Here is a 20,814-nt window from a genome sequence, read left to right on the forward strand (position 1 = left end):
TATATTCATTCATTCGTTTTCTTTTCGGCTTAGTGCCTTGATTAATCCGGGGTCGATTAATAAAGATAATTTAATACATAATACGAATGATTATTATTAACTTCGAGCCGCAGCTGTATCCCTTCCATAGATATATACAGTATATAGTGTAAACATCTATGTTAGGCATACAGCTGCGGCATCTGTTCCAGCAACAGCTCCACTCCAGCACAGCAGCCGGCGGTGTGCGCTAGTGCAGCAGAAGAAAAAGGAAGCATAACCCGGAAGCGTTGTGTCCAGTCTGCTGCAACGACTGCATCGGCTGTTAGCAGGGCTGTAAGCCTAAAGATGGCAGGGGTGTTTGAGGTGGAGGTTGACGGAGTTGAACACGATCATGGACACGGACATCACGAGGACGGCAAGGTGCGAATACACTCATAAAACACACAGCAGAACAGATATTATACTGTATATAATGACAAGCCATTCATTCCTCAGATGTACAGCAGAGGGGGTCAGGCTCACAGGCTGCTCAGTCCTCCATGCCTGATTATTACACTATTGCGAAGGAGAATACTGAGTTCTATAGGGATATGGGGATTATTGATGTAGTGCAGAGTACACTGTGGGGTTTGTTGTCACAGAAGCGCATTATTGTTTCTTTCCGTATTACTATTATTAGCAGTGCTGTCAAACGCTTCCGTTATCTATCTATCTATCTATCTATCTATCTATCTATCTATCTATCTATCTATCTATCTATCTATCTATCTATCTATCTATCTATCTATCTATCTATCTATCTATCTATCTATCTATCTGTCTGTCTGTCTGTCTGTCTGTCAGATTGTCTGTCTGTTTATCTGTCTGTCTGTCAGTCAGATTACCTGTCTGTCAGACTACCTGTCTGTCTGTCAGATTACCTGTCTGTCTGTCTGTCTGTCTGTCTGTCTGTCTGTCAGACTACTTGTCTGTCTGTCTGTCAGATTACCTGTCTGTCTGTCAGATTGTCTGTCTGTCTGTCTGTCTGTCTGTCAGACTACCTGTCTGTCTGTCAGATTACCTGTCTGTCTGTCTGTCTGTCTGTCTGTCTGTCTGTCTGTCTGTCAGATTATCTGTCTGTCTGTTTGTCTGTCTGTCTGTTGTCAGACTACCTGTCTGTCAGACTACCTGTCTGTCTGTCTGTCTGTCTGTCTTTCAGACTACCTGTCTGTCTGTCTGTCTGTCTGTCTGTCTGTCTGTCTGTCAGATTACCTGTCTGTCAGATTGTCTGTCTGTCTGTCTGTCAGACTACCTATCTGTCTGTCTGTCTGTCTGTTAGATTACCTGTCTGTCTGTCAGATTGTCTGTCTGTCTGTCTGTCAGACTACCTGTCTGTCTGTCTGTCTGTCTTTCAGACTACCTGTCTGTCTGTCTGTCTGTTAGATTACCTGTCTGTCTGTCTGTCTGTCAGATTGTTTGTCTGTCTGTCTGTCTGTCTGTCTGTCAGACTACCTGTCTGTCTGTCTGTCAGACTACCTGTCTGTCTGTCTGTCTGTCAGACTACCTGTCTGTCTGTCTGTCAGATTACCTGTCTGTCTTTTAGATTGTCTGTCTGTCTGTCTGTCTGTCTTTCAGATTGTCTGTCTGTCTGTCTGTCTGTCTGTTGTCAGACTACCTGTCTGTCAGACTACCTGTCTGTCTGTCTGTCAGACTACCTATCTGTCTGTCTGTCTGTCAGATTGTCTGTCTGTCAGTCTGTCTGTCTGTCTGTCAGATTGTCTGTCTGTCTGTCTGTCTGTCTGTCTGTCTGTCAGATTGTCTGTCTGTCTGTCTGTCTGTCTGTCTGTCTGTCTGTCAGATTGTCTGTCTGTCTGTCTGTCTGTCTGTCTGTCTGTCAGATTGTCTGTCTGTCTGTCAGATTGTCTGTCTGTCTGTCTGTCTGTCAGATTGTCTGTCTGTCTGTCTGTCTGTCTGTCAGATTGTCTGTCTGTCTGTCTGTCTGTCTGTCTGTAATCTATCTTGTAAATAGTTATTCAACATGTTAGTGAACTGTGAAATTTAGTAATGTGCATGATTCAAGCATTTTTGCTCTGTAAATGTGGAACAGAAGGGTAGAATTAATATGTGTTGTGTTTCAACAGATTGATTTGTCCAGGCTCTCACCAGAGGAGAAGTGGAGGTCTGTGTCTTTCTTTATTCATCTATTATATTGAATCATGCATACAATGAAGACTATAGTGTTATTTTTACATCAGCTTTTTCAATTGATGTACCTGAATACTGTTAGACTCAGCATAAAACACTGTATATTTCACTTTTATCTTTGCTCTATTCTCATTTTCTATGTCTTTTTATGCATAAATTCCCTCACTTACAGAATAATCTCAAATCTACCTTAAATATAGAATACTTTCCTAATAGAGCTGTTCAAGCTATCTGGTGAATTTGTATTCAAATTGTAATGTATACTTCCTAAAAAACTAAATATCACCATGTTGTATTTTCCATGTCGTGCAGCCCTAGTTACTGTAGGAGGAAGTGTAGAGTCTTGAGCACATCTGAAACCATTTCGCCCAATTCTTCATAACTTTTACACACTTTCTTACTTTTTATTTAATACAATTTATAATAAAAAGTTTTATTTAATAAAATGACTGGAGATAGTAATCAATGGCTGTCAGGAAAGCTGGCTTAAAGTCCTCTATTTCCGATTTCTTTCTGATTTTATAGTCCGCAATCCCCTTATTAAGCTAACCTGCCGACTGCTTTTGAAAAAATTCAGCTCAAAAAGACTGAATGCAAGTCCTTTTAGAGCCTAGGATTGTGCTAAAAATAATCCTTAGCTGTTGGTCTGGCAGAATAAACAATACGTTTTCTTGCATAATCTATTTTTAGAATCCAGAAACACACAACAGCTGGTGTTTTAATGAGTCAGGGTATAACAAAAGAGCTTATTTCAGTCCACTGCGTTATTTCCTTTCTCATGTTCTTTTTCCACTTGTTTTCTGCTTTAACAATATATAAAAAAGGGTTGTGATCTGTAATGCTGTCAAATGATTAACTGCAATTAGGCCTGTCATAATCAATATATGGACCTATCGCACAACACATGGACATGACCTCAGTTGTTTTTGCTGATGCAATATATATATATATATATATCACCCATACATAAACACCAATTCAAGCAACATTTCAGCGGATTGTGCAACATCTCTATCTCTATTGGAGGTGTCAGTATGGTTAAAACACTAGTATTTACTATAAATGACTATATTTTCATATGTGTGTGTCTGACGACGTGTCGAACCAGCAACCTTCTTGCTGTGAGGCGACAGCACTACCTACTGCGCCACTGCCTCGCTCATATGTGTATATATATGTATATGTATATGTATGTGTATGGGTATGGGTATATATATATATATGTGTGTGTGTGTGTGTGTGTGTGTGTGTGTGTGTGTGTGTGTGTATACATATACATATATGTTTGTGTATATATATACTTACATACACACACACACACACACACACACACACACATATGTATATACATATACATATATATATATATATATATATATATATATATATATATATATATATATATATATATATATATATATATATATATATGTGTGTGTGTGTGTGTGTGTATGTATAAAAATATATATATTTAAGCTATATATATATATAAAAATATATAACTTAAAGGGGCTAATAATATTCACCTTAAAATGGTGTTTAAAAACTTAAAAACTGCTTTAATTCTAGCCGAAATTAAACAAATCAGACTTTCTCCAGAAGAAAAAATATTATCAGACATACTGTGAAAATTTCCTTTCTCTGTTAAACATCATTTGAGAAATATTTTTTTTTAAATTCAAAGGGGGCGAATAATTCTGACTTCAACTGTATATATTATAGAAGCTTACTGTAAACCAGGACCATTTTTTACCGCTAAAATCTTTTGCAGTGCAAGATTCGTGAAGATTGTTGAATGATCATGTAATTGGTACATAATTGTAAGTATTTTTTCTGTTTTGCAGGTTGGATCATGCGAAATTGCATGCCAAACACAAGGGGCATGAAGCCATGCATGCAGAGATGGTTCTCATTCTCATCGTCACGCTCGTCGTTGCGCAGCTCGCCCTGGTTCAGTGGAAACAGAGACACCAAAAATCATACAACGTGAGTTATTTACTCCTCGCACACAATAATGTGTGTTCACAGTAATGCTTTCAGATATGCTTTCTTCTTCATTCCAGATGACTTTATTAATCAGTGATTTGAGTCATGTCAGAGATGTATGGATGCAGTCCTCCAAGCTCATGATGGAGTCAGACACAATATTCATTCTGTCTCCACTGCAGCAGGACTTTATATTCTATACTGGACATTATTTCTGTTCAGTGATGACACTTTAGTCTGAGCAGAGTCAGAGCTTACTGTCCTTATCAAATCATTAATAATCAATGCATGATCAGATTTTATTGAGCTCAAATATGCAAAATCTAGAGGCCTTTACCTTTCATATAAGCCACTTCTGATATCAGGAGATCAACTAGAAGTTATTATTTGTTGTTCCTAAAACTTGAGATGTTTGTCATGTAGTGTGCATATTAATGTGTTGTATTCTTTGTTTGTTCTTTTAGATGGTAACGCTCTTCCAGATGTGGGTGATTCCTCTGTACTTCACCTCTAAACTGCACTGGTGGAGGTTTATGGTGGTGTGGTTCACCTTCTCTATTATCACGGCTTTTGTCACTTTTCGTGCCACTCGCAAACCCCTGGCCTGCACCACTCCGAGGTAAAAATCACATTTACACCATCATCTCACAGCCGCAACCCATTACTGGGAAACATCCACACACACACCACAGAAAATGTTAGCTTCTGTAGATATTATTTCTTCTACATTATATTATCTAAAACGACTAAAATATCAGTAAAAGTCACCTTGTTAAACCGCAGAGTTGAATTTTCACCATCAGAAGTGGACACAGCAGAGATCAACATCCCATAATGCAGTTCACCACCGCAAATAAGCACAAATACAGAGATGGAAATAGCTCCCGCGTCCAGCGTTGTTCATATTTATGATTGTTTATTTACAGTGGTGTGAAATAGTGTGTGCCCCCTTACTGCTTTCTCATGTTTTTGCATATTTTTCACAGTTTAATGTTTCAGATCATCAAACACATGTAGATGTTAGTCAGAGATAACACGAGTACACCCATCATGCAGGTTTGAAATAATAGTTTTTGTTATGCAAAGCTACATAGTAGCCCTGTGTAAGGGTGCTGTCTACATCACTGTGAATCTGAAATACGTTACTTAGAGTGTGTTTTGTTGTACGTTTCAGATGTTAAATCCACTAGAGGGCGCTGTCTACATTATTGCGAATCTGAAATACGTTACTTAGGGTGTGTTTTGTTGTATGTTTCAGATGTTAAATCCACTAGAGGGCGCTGTCTATATTATTGTGTATCTGAAATACGTTACTTAGAGTGTGTTTTGTTGTACGTTTCAGATGTAAAATCCACTAGAGGACACTGTCTACATTATTGCAAATCTGAAATACGTTGCTTAGGGTGTGTTTTGTTGTACGTTTCAGGTGTAAAATCCACTAGAGGGCACTGTCTACATTAATGCGAATCTGAAATACGTTGCTTAGGGTGTGTTTTGTTGTACGTTTCAGGTGTAAAATCCACTAGAGGGCACTGTCTACATTAATGCGAATCTGAAATACGTTGCTTAGGGTGTGTTTTGTTGTACGTTTCAGGTGTAAAATCCACTAGAGGACACTGTCTACATTATTGCAAATCTGAAATATGTTACTTAGGGTGCTTTCACACCTAGACTTTTGTTTGGGAACCCGTCTCGTTTCCTCAGTTAGCGCAGTTCGTTTGGCATATGTGAATCCAGCAATTGTGCTCGAAATCCACGCCAAATGAATTGCTCAGAGATCGCCAGAATGAGGTTGTCTCGGCTCAATTAAGAGGAACTCTGGATCGGATCGATTGTAGTGAGAAAGCAATAAGATTCGAGCGCGGTTATATCACAGTGTTTTATGGATATGTAGTAGGCTTATGGCTATATGAAGAGAGAATTATGAGTAGGGCTGGAGGTCATTCAACAGACATCCCAAGTCTCGCGGAAGTTTCGAGAGTCTCTCGCAAATGCACAGAGACACCCGAATGCTCGCAAACGAGTGATAATCTCCCAGTAATCGCACGTCTCCCTCCCTGTCCTTAAATACGTCATGCACCCTTCTCACCCCTCCCCACTGCATCCCTCCTCACTCTTCAGACACGTCGCGCACACCTTGTCAAACACAACCAAATCACCACCCACTGACAGCTGAGCGGGAAATAAACCCTGAAACTGATAAATGTGAGGAGAGTTTACTCGCACGTGACTTGTTTTAGCTCTTTTGGTTCGATTAGAAACTGTGCAGTGTGAAAGTGAACCGCACCAAGAGCAAACAGCAACAAAGTAACAATTGTAATCTCTGTTTCAGAACAACTGAATTGATTCCCAGGTGTGAAAGCAGTCTGAGGGTGCTTTCACACCTACACTTTTGTTTGGGAACGTGTCTCGTTTACCCAGTTAGCGCGGTTCGTTTGGCATATGTGAACAGGGCAATCGCGCTCTGTTCTGCGCCAAAGTAATTGCTCTGAGATCGCTTGAATGAGGTGGTCTCGGCTCGATTGAAACGAACCCTGGAGCGGTTCGATTGCAGTGAGAAAGCGATCCGATCCGAGCGTGGTTATATAACAGTGTTGTATGGATATGTAATAGGCTTACGGCTATATGAAGAGAGAATTAGGAGTAGGGCGGGAAGTTTCGCGAGTCTACGGATAACTGCAAACGAGTGATGATCTCCCGGTAATCTCACGTCTCCCTCCCGGTCCTCAAATAGGCATCGTCGCGCACCCTTATCACCCCTCCCCACCGCATCTCTCCTCAGACACGTCGCGCACACCCTGTCAAACACCACCAAACCACCACCTCTCCTGACAGCTGAGCGGGACTCTGCAAAATAAACCCTGACACTCTGACCAATGTGAGGAGAGTTCACTCGCACGTGACTTGTTTTAGCTCTTTTGGTCCGATTAGAAACTGTGCAGTGTGAAAGCGAACCGCTCCAAGAGCAAAGAGCAACAATGTAACATTTGTAATCTCTGTTTCAGAACAACTGAATCGATTCACAGGTGTGAACACAGTCTGAAAGTGTTTTCTCTCTTTCTCTCTACAGGCTGGTTTATAAATGGTTCCTCCTCTTTTATAAGATTAACTACGGCACAGGCATTGTGGGATATGCTATAGTCATGTTAACCCTCTTCGGCATCAATCTCCTATTTGGGTGAGTTGTAAAATTTCATGTTTTAAAGCACTGAGTTATAGGGGTTACCGATTGCAAAAATGTTTGTTATGAATTTCATTGTTATTATTATTATTATTGTGTTACTACAATATTTTACATGGTCATAACAGCTTTTAATGTGATGATTGCAAAATAAATTTATTCTAAAAACATTGTGCATATGTGCAGGGCCGGATTAAGAACACTTGGGCGCTGGGGCTATAGCAAATCCAAGGGCTCCCCTTTTTTTTTTTTTTTTACACGTACAAGCTCACGTCACCTCTGTTTCTGCTTTTAGGATAAAGCCAGACGATTGCATGGACCTTGGCGTTTCACTTCTCTTCTACGGCCTGTACTTTGGTGTACTCGGCCGGGATTTTGCAGAGATATGTGCCGATGTTATGGCATCTACAATTGGGGTAAATTCTTCAATCAGTTAGCTTTGACCTTTTTTGATGCATTGCCTGATCTATACGGATCTCGATGCTAGTGCTGGTCAAAGATTAAACAGGACTAATCGCATCCAAAAGTTTGTCTTGACTATACTAAGGTATTATTATTATTATTATTATTATTGTTATTATTATTAAACTTGAACTAGCTAAACATGTCAGGCTAAATAATTCAAATTAATCATTGACTTCTGCTGTCTTCATTAGTTTCAAAAACTCAGATTCCTTTACAATTGAAAACGGCATCTTTGGATTTCTTTTCTGCTGGTGATACTGGTGTCCTAAAAAAAAGTCAAATAAAAAGTAAAATAAATAAAAAAATCGTACATATACCTTAGGAACGATATTACAGTAAATGTTGGCGGTTTTAAAACCTTGACTTTTACAAACCGCGGTATACCTTGAAAACGGTTATCGTCTCATGCCTCGTCTGAGGTGAACTATCTGCTTCAGTAGTATGGCAATAAATGTCATGTAAAACAGCATTCAGACGCACATTGTTAGCTTTAACACTGAATAATAAATAATAATAATAATAATAATAATAATAAAGCACATGAGCGGATCATTGTCAGTTTTCTGTTGTTCAGATGTAAGAAGCTGTTTCTAATATATCAATTCGAGATGTTAGTTAGGACGAAAACTCCTTTTAATATGGAGAATATTCCTTCTATCGGGTGCTGCTGCTTTTATTTCTAACACTGTTTAAATCCCTCGCTCCTGTCCTCAATCTGGCAACCTGCGCTTGCTTTTATTTTGATCCAGGAGTGCAATACCTAGTTCAACCACTGGGTGTCAAACTCACCGCACCTTTAAACACGATGAAGAACAGCTGCACAGAAATGAACTGGTGTGTGAAGTCTAATGTAGATCTGCTGTTTTCAGTATTACACTGAGTCCGGGATGCCCACCAAGCACCTTTCAGACAGTATCTGCGCCGTCTGCGGTCAGACCACCCTCGTGGATGCGAACCAAGAGGGAATCATCGAAAACACCTACAGACTGACTTGCAACCATGTGTATCCTTCAAGATTTTCACATGACTGTCCACTAATTCACTGCAAAAACTGACTTTGGTCTTGTTTGTAGTCCAATTCTGAAATTTTCTAGACATTATTTTGCTTACACCATTGGCAGATTGCTCTCAAGAGAGGCCAAGTTAAAGCCTGCATCCAGAATCATCTAAATAATGCTATAATTCTCAAATTGATGTTTAAAGGAGCAGCATTATGTTGTATTTGGGCTTACTTTACAGCTCCGCACTTACCTCTATGAGTGTAATTATAAAAGTATAATCATGAGTCACTGAATTTAAGCTGATCATGTTTATAGATTTTGTTTCTGTTCTTGTTTTGGTGTTTGTATTCACACGTTTGTTTCCTTAACCCCGTTTTCCCTCAGATTCCATGAGTTTTGCATACGTGGCTGGTGTATCGTGGGTAAGAAGCAGACATGTCCATACTGCAAGGAAAAAGTTGACCTTAAAAGGATGTTCAGGAACCCGTATCCTTAAAATAACTTGTATACACAAATACATCTGTATACCGGTCAAATCCTTTAGAAATGTGCAATTTTGAATGTGTTTTTTTTTTTAAATAAGTCTCTTCTGGTATCACAATCGCCTCAGAGCAAGAAGGTTGCTGGTTCGAGCCCCAGCTGGGTCAGTTGGCCTTCCTGTATGTGTTTGCATGTTCTTGGCGTGGGTTTCCTCCGGGTGCTCCGGTTTCCCTCCACAGTCCAAACACATGCGCTATAGGGGAATTGGGTAAGCAAGTTGTCCGTATGTGTGTGAGTGTGAATGAGTGTGTGTGGATGCGTCCCTGTAATGGGTTGTAGCCAGGGCCGGAGCAAGCTGAACTGCCGCTCTAGGCAGAGGACGATCACGTCACCCTCAACCCCAATGTGAAAACGAAAGTGACCGCGGTTGTGAAAATGAAGTGAGGTGTCGCGGACCTCTTTTCCGGCGCACTATGCGCGGATATAACTGAGGACGCGCGGGTGCTGAGGGAGGGAGGGAGGTGTCGCGACACTGCGCTCTTTATTCTGCCGCCCTATGCGCGGATATAACAGGACCTCGCGGATCTCAATTCTGCCCGACACGCGGGTGCTGATGGAGGTGTCGCTGACGCCGCCCTCTCTATTCTGTCGTCTATACGTGAATATATCTGAGGACGCGGGAGGTGTCGCGGACATAACATAACTGCCATAGGGAGGTGTTGCGGACGCCACCCACTCTATACTGCCGCCCTAGGCAGCCACCTAGGTCGCCTCTAGGGATGCGCCGGCCCTGGTTGTAGCTGGAAGGGCAACTGCTGCGTAAAACATATGATAGATAAGTTGGCGGTTCATTCCGCTGTGGCGACCCCGGATTAATAAAGGGACTAAGCCGACAAGATGAAAGTCTCTTCTGGTGATGCGGTGGCACAGTAGGTAGTGTTGTCGCCTCACAGCAAGAAGGTCGCTGGTTTGAGCCTCGGCTAAGTCAGTTGGTGTTTCTGTGTGGAGTTTGCATGTTCTCCCTGCGTTCGCGTGGGTTTCCTCTAACGCCCCATTAACACGGGGCTTCAGCGTCAACGCTTGACTGAAGGCGTGTCTGAAGTTGGGGCTGAAGCGATCATCATAGCAGCGTCAGCCAATGAAATTCAGTCAGCTATAGGCCACTGTCTAGCTGGTGTATTTGCATACAGCGATCTGATTGGCTGACGCTTCCATCAGCGCTTGAAAAGTTGAACTAGTCCCAACTTCTGCAGCGAGCAACACCTCTTGAGCGGCGCCAAACGGATCCTCAATGCAGTTCGGCAACGCCTGACGTCACCCTTTCAAAGTGAATGGGAAGCGTTGACGCTGACGCCCCGTGTGAATGGGGCGTAAGTGCTCCTGTTTCCCCCACAGGCCAAAGACAAATGGTACAGGTAAATTGGGTAGGCTAAAACTAGTCAGCAATCGGCTACTGTCTGAACTGGTGTATTTGCATCTGATTACACCAGCGCTTCCGTCAGCGCTTGAAAAGTTGAGAAATTCCCAACTTCTGAAGCAAGCAACGCCAGTGAAGCAGTTCCGACTGATCCGCAATGCAGTTCAGCAACGCTTGACGTCACCCGTTCAAAATGAATGGGAAGCGTTGTGAATGGGACGTAAGCGAGGTGAGTGATGTGACACCATGCATAAACATGTATTAAACACTTATAACGCTTATATTATAAATAAGCCCCTTTTATTCACACATGTTTGAAAGTAATCTCCTTAACTGAGCCGTCAGATGGGAGCGTCCGCATATGATGTACGGGCAGCTGCTGGACTGGCTGCGGTATCTGGTGGCCTGGCAGCCCATTATCATTGGACTGGTACAACTCATCAATTACATCCTGGGTTTGGAGTAACAGAAGCAGAGCAGAGGGACTGTCCTGCCGGAGTGGGTCTGCGGCGATGACATCTCTCCGCTTTCACCAACACAGGGATTTATTATTATTATTATTATTATTGCTTTCTTCAAGGACTGTCCTAATGTGTTAATAATACTGTGCTAATGTGTCTTCAAATGAAATTCTACTAGCAGTCGGATGTTGAATGTTTTCGTTGATTACTTTTGTCTGATATTTGTTTAAGGACTACTTGAAGCTTCCGTCATTTCCCACATGCACATCGGGTTTTATAGAAACAAGAGAATAAATCTGTGCTCGCCGTGAGGAGCACAATGGACCATGTGCTGTTTTATTGGGTAATGAAGGCAGTTAAATGCATTTAAAGCTCAGTTTGATGAACATGTCGTGTAGATTGGAGAAGTTTTATCTGGATGATCGGCACACAATTAAGATGACTAACAGTATATTGAAAGACACTGCCAGACTCCCTCAGTCAGACGCGGCAGGTCTTGTAGTCGAGTTTAGACGGAAACAGATTTGCATGTTGTATTTTTAAATAAATTATTAGGTACACCTTGTTTAACTCATTATTGCAGACATCTTATTGTTTGATTCGCATGGCATCTAGTCGATAGGGGAAAACACTGACGGTTGAATGATTGTTGGTCTAGTTTTTTACAATGGCAGAGAGTTTAACGCTTGTTAAGTGTGACCGCACACGAAGCAGCTTCCGGGTCTAGTCGCTCTATCAAATTGTATAGAGGAATTACCATGTTGGGCAAGGCAGTGGCGCAGTAGGTAGTGCTGTTGCCTCACAGCAAGGAGGTCGCTGGTTCGAACCTCGGCTCAGTTGGTGTTTCTGTGTGGAGTTTGCATGTTCTCCCTGCCTTCGCGTGGGTTTCCTCCGGGTGCTCTGGTTTCCCCCACAATCCAAAGACATGCGGTACAGGTGAATTGGGTAGGCTAAATTGTCCGTTGTGTGTGTGTCTTTGTGTTTGTGTGTGTGTGTTTGTGTGTGTGTGTGTGTGTGTGTGTGTGTTTGTGAATGTTTCCCAGAGATGGGTTGCGGCTGGAAGGCCATCCGCTGCGTAAAAACTTGCTGGATGAGTTGGTGGTTCATTCCGCTGTGGCGACCCCGGATTAATAAAGGGACAAATCAGACAAGAAAATGAATGAAGGTTGCAGAAAAAAAACAAGAGCGCTAGCATCCCTGCTGAAAAATCCAGCTTAAACCAGCCTAGGCTGGTTGGCTGGTTTTAGCTGGTCGACCAGGCTGGTTTTAGAGGGGTTTTGGTCATTTCCAGGCTGGTTTCCAGCCATTTCCAGCCTGGTCTTAGCTGGTCAGGCTGGGAGATGACCAGCTAAAACCAGCTTGACCAGTCTAGCCAAGCTGGGAGTCCAGCCAAAACCAGCTATATCCAGCTTAAACCAGGCTGGTCAAGCTGGTTTTAGCTGGATTTGGCTGGTCATCTCCCAGCCTGACCAACTAAGACCAGGCTGGAAATGGCTGGAAACCAGCCTGGAAGTGGCCAAAACCCCTCTAAAACCAGCCTGGTCGACCAGCTAAAACCAGCCAACCAGCCTAGGCTGGTTTAAGCTGGATTTTTCAGCAGGGATTTACAGCTAGAGAATGACATCTGATGCGGTGCAGAGTTTGTTGTTGTATTAGAAATAAATTATATTGATTACATATTATATATATTATTTACATATAGCTTTCAGCGTATTATAATTGCTCATCACCCAGTGATAAGCACAGTTATTTGGCAAAATTAACGTTAAAGTGAGCAGCGTTCGTCTAACACAGGGGTGTCAAACTTAATTCCTGGAGGGCCGAAGCCCTGCACAGTTCAGTTCCAACCCTGCTCCAACACACTTACCTGTAGGTTTCAAACAAGCCTGAAGGACTCAACTAGTTTGATCAGGTGTGTTTAATTAGGGTTGGAACTAAACTGTGCAGAGCTGCGGCCCTTCTGGAACTGAGTTTGACACCTGTGCTCTAACAGGTCCATCTGCGACAGCACCCCCCCAATGGAGATTGGATAAGAGGAAATGGCCAAGCATCCAGCCCCAATCTCATTGAAACTCCAAGTGTTTTACAAGCGAGAAGTTACAGGCCTACAAGTGTTTGGATGCCTACAATGTTGTTCTGTGTGGTCATGAGCAAGAAATAATGCTCCATGATGACTAGATTCAACACTATGTAGAGCTAAAAACCAAGGCTCTGCCTAGCCGGAGACAAGGAAAGAAGACGGAGCTGTACAATGCCTGGGTCATCATCATCAAGCAGAACGACTGCATTCTGACAGCCAACTGCAGCTGTACGGCAGGGTATGTGAACGCACATGTCTACATTTCATTCTGAGCATTCAGTGTCCGCAGTTTAATTCACCATATTGAACTGTTATTGCTGCAATCAAAAGCGAGTGATGTGTCTGATTCAGCAGAGCGTCAACTCACCTGATATAACATGAGAACTGCAGAGTCCAGCATTTCTAATTAGCTCCTCACTCCATTCAGCTCCATTTTAGCCAAATACATCTGCGGTTGGCATTAAAGCAGTGTGGTGTACGGTAAAATTCATTAGCATTAGTTTTTCAACTTAAATAGTTTGTTGCAATCGGTTTGAGTTACCTTAACTTATTGGGGTTTACAGTCTATTATTATTATTATTTTCTTGCTTTCCTGTTGCACAAATGTGTCTAGATTTTCAGACTGGACCCTGTTTATGATCTACATATTATTGAATGTATATATCTCCAACACTTTTCTTTCAAAGGACTTTTTAAACATCTGCGTTTTATAATCTACCACAAGGTGGAGCTGTTGAATAAGGTTTGACTTGATCGGGTTCTGGTTGACAGTTCTGTGGGCAGCAAATGCCTTGTTGATGTCAGAGGAGAATGGCCAGACTGGCTCGAGCTGATAGAAAGGCAACAGGAACTCAAATAACCACTTAGAAGAACCCACGTGTTGGTGTGGGTTTCCTCCGGGTGCTCCGGTTACAGTCCAAACACATGCGCTATAGGGCAATTGATGAACTACATTGGCCGTAGAGTATGAGTGTGTGTGTGAATGAGAGTGTATGACTGTTTCCCAGTACTGGATTGCAGCTGGAAGGGCATCAGCTGTGTAAAACATATGCTGGAATAGTTGGCGGTTCATTCCGCTGTGGTGACCCCTGATAAATAAGGGACTAAACCGAAGAAAAATGAATGAATGAATGAATGAATGAATGATCTGGCTGTGAGTGCCATGCACAGATCTTGATCAATACACAAATTATTTTCTTAATTACTGTAATAATCACATCACGTCTTTGAAAACATACGATTGAAGTCAAAGTTATCGTCCTCTTGTGAAATATTAATTATTTTTCAAATATTTCCCAAATGCTGTGTAGAACCGATTTCTTTTCCAGCACATTTTAAACAGTTTTAGTTGTTCGTTTTCTAATTATTTATTTAGTTTGATGACAGTACATCATATTTTACTACTTATTTTATATACTAGTATTCAGCTTAAAGTGCAATTTAAGGCTTACCTAATTAGGTTAACTAGGCAAACAAAAAAACAAGACTCTCCAGAAGAAAAAACATACTAGGAAATATTGTTAAATTTCACTTATTAAATATTTTAAAAAGAATTATAATCTCAAAGGAGGGTGATTTATTTTACCTTTACTAATAATCAACTTTTTCAAAAAGTGAATTATATAGCTGCAGATTAACTCACTCACCGGTCACTTTATTAGGTACACCTGTCCAATGGCTTGTTATTGCAAATTTCTAATCAGCCAATCACATGGCAGCAACTCACTGCATTTAGGCATGCAGACATGGTCAAGAGGATCTGCTGCAGTTCAGAGCGAGCATCAGAATGGGGAAGTAAGGGGATTTAAGTGACTTTGAACGTGGCATGGTTGTTGGTGCCAGACAGGCTGCTCTGAGTATTTCAGAAACTGCTGATCTACTGGGATTTTCACGCACAACCATCTCTAGGGTTTACAGAGAATGCTCCGACAAAGAGGAAATATCCAGTGAGCGGCAGTTCTGTGGGCGCAAATGCCTTGTTGAGGCCAGAGGTCAGAGGAGAATGGCCAGACTGGTTCCAGCTGATAGAAAGGCAACAGTAACTCAAATAAGCACTCAGAAGAAAAGTCACTGGTTCGAATCCCAACTGGGTCACTTGGCGTATCTGTGTGGAGTTTGCATGTTCTCCTTGTGTTGGCGTGCGTTATCCTCCTGGTGCTCTGGTTTCCCCCACAGTCCAAACACATGCGCTTTACCTTTACTAATAATCAACTTCTTCATAAAGTTATGCAGCTGCAGATTAACTGTGTGCTATATACACGCACTGGCCACTTTATTAGGTACACCTGTCCAACTGTTCATTAACGCCAATTTCTAATCAGCCAATCACATGGCAGCAACTTAAGGCATGTAGACATGGTCTAGATGATGGGCATCCGCTTTGTAAAACATATGCTGGAATAATTGGTGGTTCATTCCGCTGTGGCGACCCCTGATGAATTATAAAGCCAAAGGAAAATGAATTAAGGAATTTCTCGGTTGTTGCAGCTCTCTGGGTTTTAGAAAAGCACATTATAAATAAAATGTATTATTATTATATTACATTATTATCATATTTTGGTCAGTCTTGTTGGTGTTTTTAAATGTGCTTTATAAACAAAATAAATAAATGAACTTTAAATGTTTGTTTAACAGAAGACAGAAACTGGTTTGAAACAAGTGGAGGACCAGGAGATGAAGGCAGCATGTACATTTAGGGATGAACCGTGTCTTTAAGACGGACTAGAGCATGTGCCGTAAGACGAGGCATTACATCATGTGTGAGATTACAGGCGTGCTTCTCAACACGCTTTGAGACGAGAAACCCAAAATGTTCTTGATTTCATCAGATCTCCCTGCATCTCATGTACATTTCCTTTTCAACATCAGAATACCAATGAAACACACTTGGAGATGGTGTGAGTGAAGCAATATATGCAAATTACACACAACACACGAGCTCGATTTCAGATTTCACATATATAAAATACATGTCATATATGTCAAAATAGGTCGCTGGTTCGAGCCCCGGCTGGGTCAGTTGGCATTTCTGTGTGGAGTTTGCATGTTCTCCTCATGTTGGTGTGGGTTTCCTCCGAGCGCTCTGGTCCAAACACATGCGCTATAGGGGAATTGATGAACTAAATTGTCCGTAGTGTATGAGTGTGTGTAGATGAGAGTGTATGGGTGTTTTCCAGTGATAGGTTGCAGCTGGAAGGGCATCCGCTGCATAAAACATATGCTGGATTAGTTGGCGGTTCATTCCGCTGTGGCGACCCCTGATTAATAAAGGGACTAAGATGATGGAAAATGAATGAATGAAAATAGCTGTTAAAACTATTATGTTAACAAATATTTTTGAAAATATAAGAATGAAAATATGTCAGAAGGATAATAATTTAGTCTTCAGCTGTTTATGTTAGATTAACACCCAGGCCCGGATTGGCTAATCGGGAGGACCGGGAGAATTCCCGGTGAGCCGGTCCGTTTTTTGGCCGCGAAAAACTGAATCTGTTGCTCTCAGCAGTCACACTTTTTAAATTAATTAATTTATTTATTTGACCACAGTCTTCTTATTCACTATTTAAGCGCAGTTCTGCTCTTTTTATATATATATATATATATATATATATATATATATATATATATATATATATATATATATATATATATATATATATATATATATATAAAACCAGCCTGCAGGTTAACGATGATATAACTCAGATGAGTCTCTCTATTATGTACTGCTCTAGTGGTCCAGTGCTAGAGTATGACACTGCCGACCTGGCTTTGATCCTCGTCTGAATATGATTTTTTATTTTTATTGTTAAGACATAAAATACTGTTAGGGTTGTTGAACATTTTAAGTTACAAAGCAGCTGTTTTGTTAAAAAAAAAGACGTGATAGTGTAATTAGAAACTGAATTGGAAATGACCTTATTTTAATATAGTCAGTGGTGAACTGAGGTGGGCTGGTCTGAGGCTTGAAACTCCAGGGCTGAAAAGGAGTCCCACTCCGGCCCTGTTAACACCAGTTCTCCTGGAACAGCAGGGGAGATGAACCTCACATTAAAATCAAGCTATGGCTTTTTAAATGATTCTCTGTGATTGATTCCTGATGAGTTCGGGACAGGAGGGTGTGTGTGTGTGTGTGTGAATATTCACGAGCACCTTCAAAGCCCTGCCGAGTTGACAGGGAATATTTTAGGCTAGTAAGTGTGCATTTCTCTGAATGGTTTCCTCACTCTCGGCCTCCGCGATGGAGACTTGTGGAGAGATCCTCAGATTTCCTCTGGATCTGCATTATAGATTAGAGGAGCGCAGACTGAGGAGGAATAAAGACGATTAGAGAGGAAGAAGCTCCAAATAATCCTGCTTCATGTTCAGATTTTAATAATAATAATTCCTTACATTTATATATTGCTTTTCTGGACACTCAAAGCGCTTTACACAATGTTGGGGGGATCTCCTCATCCACCACCAGGGTGCAGCATCCACCTGGATGACGCGACGACAGCCATATTGCGCCAGACCGCACACCACACACCTGCTGATTGGTGGAGAGGAGACAGACTGATGAAGCCAATTATGATATGGGGATGGTTAGGAGGTCATGATGGACAGAGGCCAGTAACCAGATTTGGCCAGGGTGCCGGGGTTAAACCCCTTCTCTTTTTCGAAGGACATCCTGGGATTTTTAACGACCAAAGAGAGTCGGGACCAGGCCCGGATTGGCTAATCGGGAGGACCGGGAGAATTCCCGGTGGGCCAGTCCGTTTTTTGGCCGCGAGGGCCGGTGTCCCTAGCTGCTTGCACTCTTAGCAGTCGCACTTTTTTCATGTATTCATTTATTTGACCATAACCTCACTCTTTTTATTCATTATTTTGCGGCAGCTCCGCTCTTTTTATTTAGTTTCTCGCAGCCCCGTCAGTAAAATGCAGCCTGCAGGTTAATGATGAAGTAACTATTATTCGACCCCAAACAGCGCGGCACCTTAGTGAATATAAGAATTCGAATAATTAATATTAATGAATATTACACAATGAAAATCAGATGATTCACTAATAAATCTGACTAGTTTGTAACAACAGCGCTATTGTGGTCCAGTGGTCAGCAAGTTGTGCCACGACATCGCAGGACCCGAGTTCGATCTTTACCTATTTAATAAATGTATAAATTTTTTTTTTTTTTCATTTTTATTGTTAAGACATAATACTGTTTGGGTTGTTGGAACATTTCAAGTTCTAAAGCAGCTGTTTTCTTGAAAAAGACGTGATAGTGTCATTAGAAACTGAATTGGAAATGACGTATTTTAATATAATCAGTCGTGAACTGAGGTGGGCCGGTCTGGCTTGAAACTCCAGGGCTGAAAAGGAGTCCCACTCCGGCCCTGGTCGGGACCTCGGTTTAACACCTCATCCGAAAGACGGCGCTCACTGAGCAGTATAGAGTCCCCGTCACTATATTGGGGCATTAGGACCCACACAGACGGCAGGTTGGGCGCCCCCTGCTGGCCTAACTAACACCACTTCTGGCAGTGGGCGACCATGTGAGAGTTGCAGAGAGCTGCCGGATCTAGATTTTGCACATCAATATGTGCGTGTGCACTGTAAACACTAGTAAGTTGAAAGCACTCAAATAATTTCAGAAAAGTGATTCCCTCAGTTCATTTGAGTAATTGGAAATCGACAACTCACTTAATTGAGTTGACCAAATGTGGTGTATTCATTGATTCAACTTAAATGATTAATTGCAGATAACTTAAATGTTTAAGTACAGACAACTTAAAATAGCTAATAGGTTAAACTTCAACATTTTTCAGCTTTTACATTCTTTACTTACTTACTCGTCCCTCAGAGATGGGTTGCAGCTGGAAGGGCATCCGCTACGTAAAACATGTGCTGGATAAGTTGGCAGTTCATTCCACTGTGGCGACCCCAGATTAATAAAGGGACTAAAATAAAAATAAATAAAAATCTACTAGTGTTTCTCTGTATGTATAAAAAAATTATAATATCCAAACACTAAAACAGTGTCATTTAGCACATCCTTTTCTTATCGAATAAAAAGTTTCTCCCACTCTGTTATGCGCATGCGTGTGCACATTTTTAAAATTTATGCGCATCTAGATTTTCCATACAAGTTTTTTTACGCACATATCCAAAATACCCATATAATGTTGCATATGTGTGTGTGTTCATGCTAATGACCACAGTATGCTTAACCACATCCCTCTTACTGCTAGGTTGCCACGCGAACAATAAACACAAAACAAAGCCCCGCCTCCTACTCAATATTCAGTTTCTGAAATAAAAGTCTTAGCAACTTCCGGATCAGATGGACTCCAGTATCAGTGTTGGATGTTTTTCAGCTGTATTTAAAGATAATGACCCGTAATCATCCAGTTTAATGAAGTTCAGGTTCGGTTCTCGTCTGATGGTGTGGAAAATCAATACATTTCTCAAAGGTAAGGTTACATTTGACTTGTAAACCAGAATTCCTCACTTCTAGTCTAAAGAGAATCACTTTCCTGCAGATATTCTCCAATAAACCTACTGGGTTGTTCAAGCAATGCTAAAGACCTTGTTAAATTACAGTTTAATTAAAGGATGAGGAACTAAATAATCATTAGAGAAGAAGAATCACGCTGGAGTTGATCAGATGGTGCAGTTCCTCTGAGAAACAGCAGGTGTCAGTGTCTGCTCAGACAAATGACCAGTGCGCTTCCTTGAGGACTTTTATGACACAAAACAAGATACTCTGAAGAATGTTGGAAGAAAATCAACCATCCAAATTTATAGTAGAAACGAAGTCACCGTGGAAGTGTGAGGATGGCTGTTTTTACAGCTTTATTCTTTGTTTTATATTTAATTTCAGAAGAAACTTGAACAGGTTTGGGAAAAGTGGAGGATGAGGAGATCATGATGGGCTGAATTCGGAAATAGAGAAATAAAAACGTCATTTTTACTCATCATAAAATAATTAGACAATAAAGTGCTTCTCGGTGGTGTTTCAATTAGTAAATAAACACAGAAAAACATCAGTTAGAAGACGGAGACGATCTGAAATGTTCTCTTGAGTAGGGTTGTAACGGTATGAATTTTTCACGGTATGATAATCGTCTAAAACAATACCACGGTTTGACGGTTTCGCGGTATACGGTGTGTTACAAAAGTTACAAAATAATAGAACAGTGAAGCAAATTTGACTTTTTCCAAATAATATATTTTTAGTTACTATAAACAACACCACTTACAATGAACAAATAAAAATAAGAAAATAATAAATAATGTGTCAAAGTCCAAATAAAGTCCAAATAAACATGGTGCAAATCCTCAGTAAAAAATAGATATAAATATTTACTATACTATAAATAGTTACATAACGAAACTAGATTCAATATGGAACATCCTTAGGTTTTATGTGCCAGCATGGATATGGTTGTCTGTGGATATGGATTTGGATATGGTTGTCTGCAATGCAGACAAACAGCTGCACCTTCATTTGTGTCTTTTGAAAACAGCAAGAGCAGCAGTTCGTCTTTGCTGTGTCACTGTTTTGTCATGTTTCTGTGCTGCTCTGCATGCAAAAGTAC

At 41.1% G+C, this 20,814-nt stretch overlaps 1 protein-coding gene and 2 long non-coding RNA genes across 5 annotated transcripts in view; all 3 read left to right on the forward strand.

The window, feature by feature from the left end:
- The first annotated feature begins 295 nt into the window (after positions 1 to 295).
- rnf121 (ring finger protein 121) lies at positions 296 to 11,717 on the forward strand. 2 transcript variants are annotated; one of them, NM_001308556.1, is given in 9 exon segments: positions 296 to 402; positions 2,103 to 2,140; positions 4,011 to 4,152; positions 4,617 to 4,771; positions 7,223 to 7,330; positions 7,629 to 7,749; positions 8,668 to 8,801; positions 9,184 to 9,285; positions 11,042 to 11,186. In NM_001308556.1, coding segments are annotated over 9 exon segments (996 nt in total). In that variant the 5' UTR covers positions 296 to 327; the 3' UTR covers positions 11,163 to 11,186.
- Positions 11,718 to 14,113: 2,396 nt separating this feature from the next.
- LOC141379929 (uncharacterized) lies at positions 14,114 to 19,369 on the forward strand. The gene is made up of 3 exons (XR_015520855.1): positions 14,114 to 14,243; positions 16,434 to 16,650; positions 17,254 to 19,369. It is a non-coding gene; the product is annotated as an uncharacterized LOC141379929 (long non-coding RNA).
- A 189-nt stretch (positions 19,370 to 19,558) lies between these two features.
- LOC147832044 (uncharacterized) overlaps positions 19,559 to 20,814 on the forward strand; it is a 58,137-nt gene continuing 56,881 nt past the window's right edge. Inside the window, exons 1-2 of one of the 2 annotated variants that reach the window (XR_015520853.1) lie at positions 19,559 to 19,686; positions 19,756 to 20,298. This is a non-coding gene — a long non-coding RNA (uncharacterized LOC147832044). The remainder of the gene's footprint in view (positions 19,687 to 19,755; positions 20,299 to 20,814) is intronic. The other variant, XR_015520852.1, reaches the window with a different exon arrangement.

The sequence above is a fragment of the Danio rerio genome, chromosome 21, assembly GCF_052040795.2.
Source record: "Danio rerio strain M-AB ecotype USA chromosome 21, GRCz13ab, whole genome shotgun sequence".
NCBI classification, from domain to species: domain Eukaryota; kingdom Metazoa; phylum Chordata; class Actinopteri; order Cypriniformes; family Danionidae; genus Danio; species Danio rerio.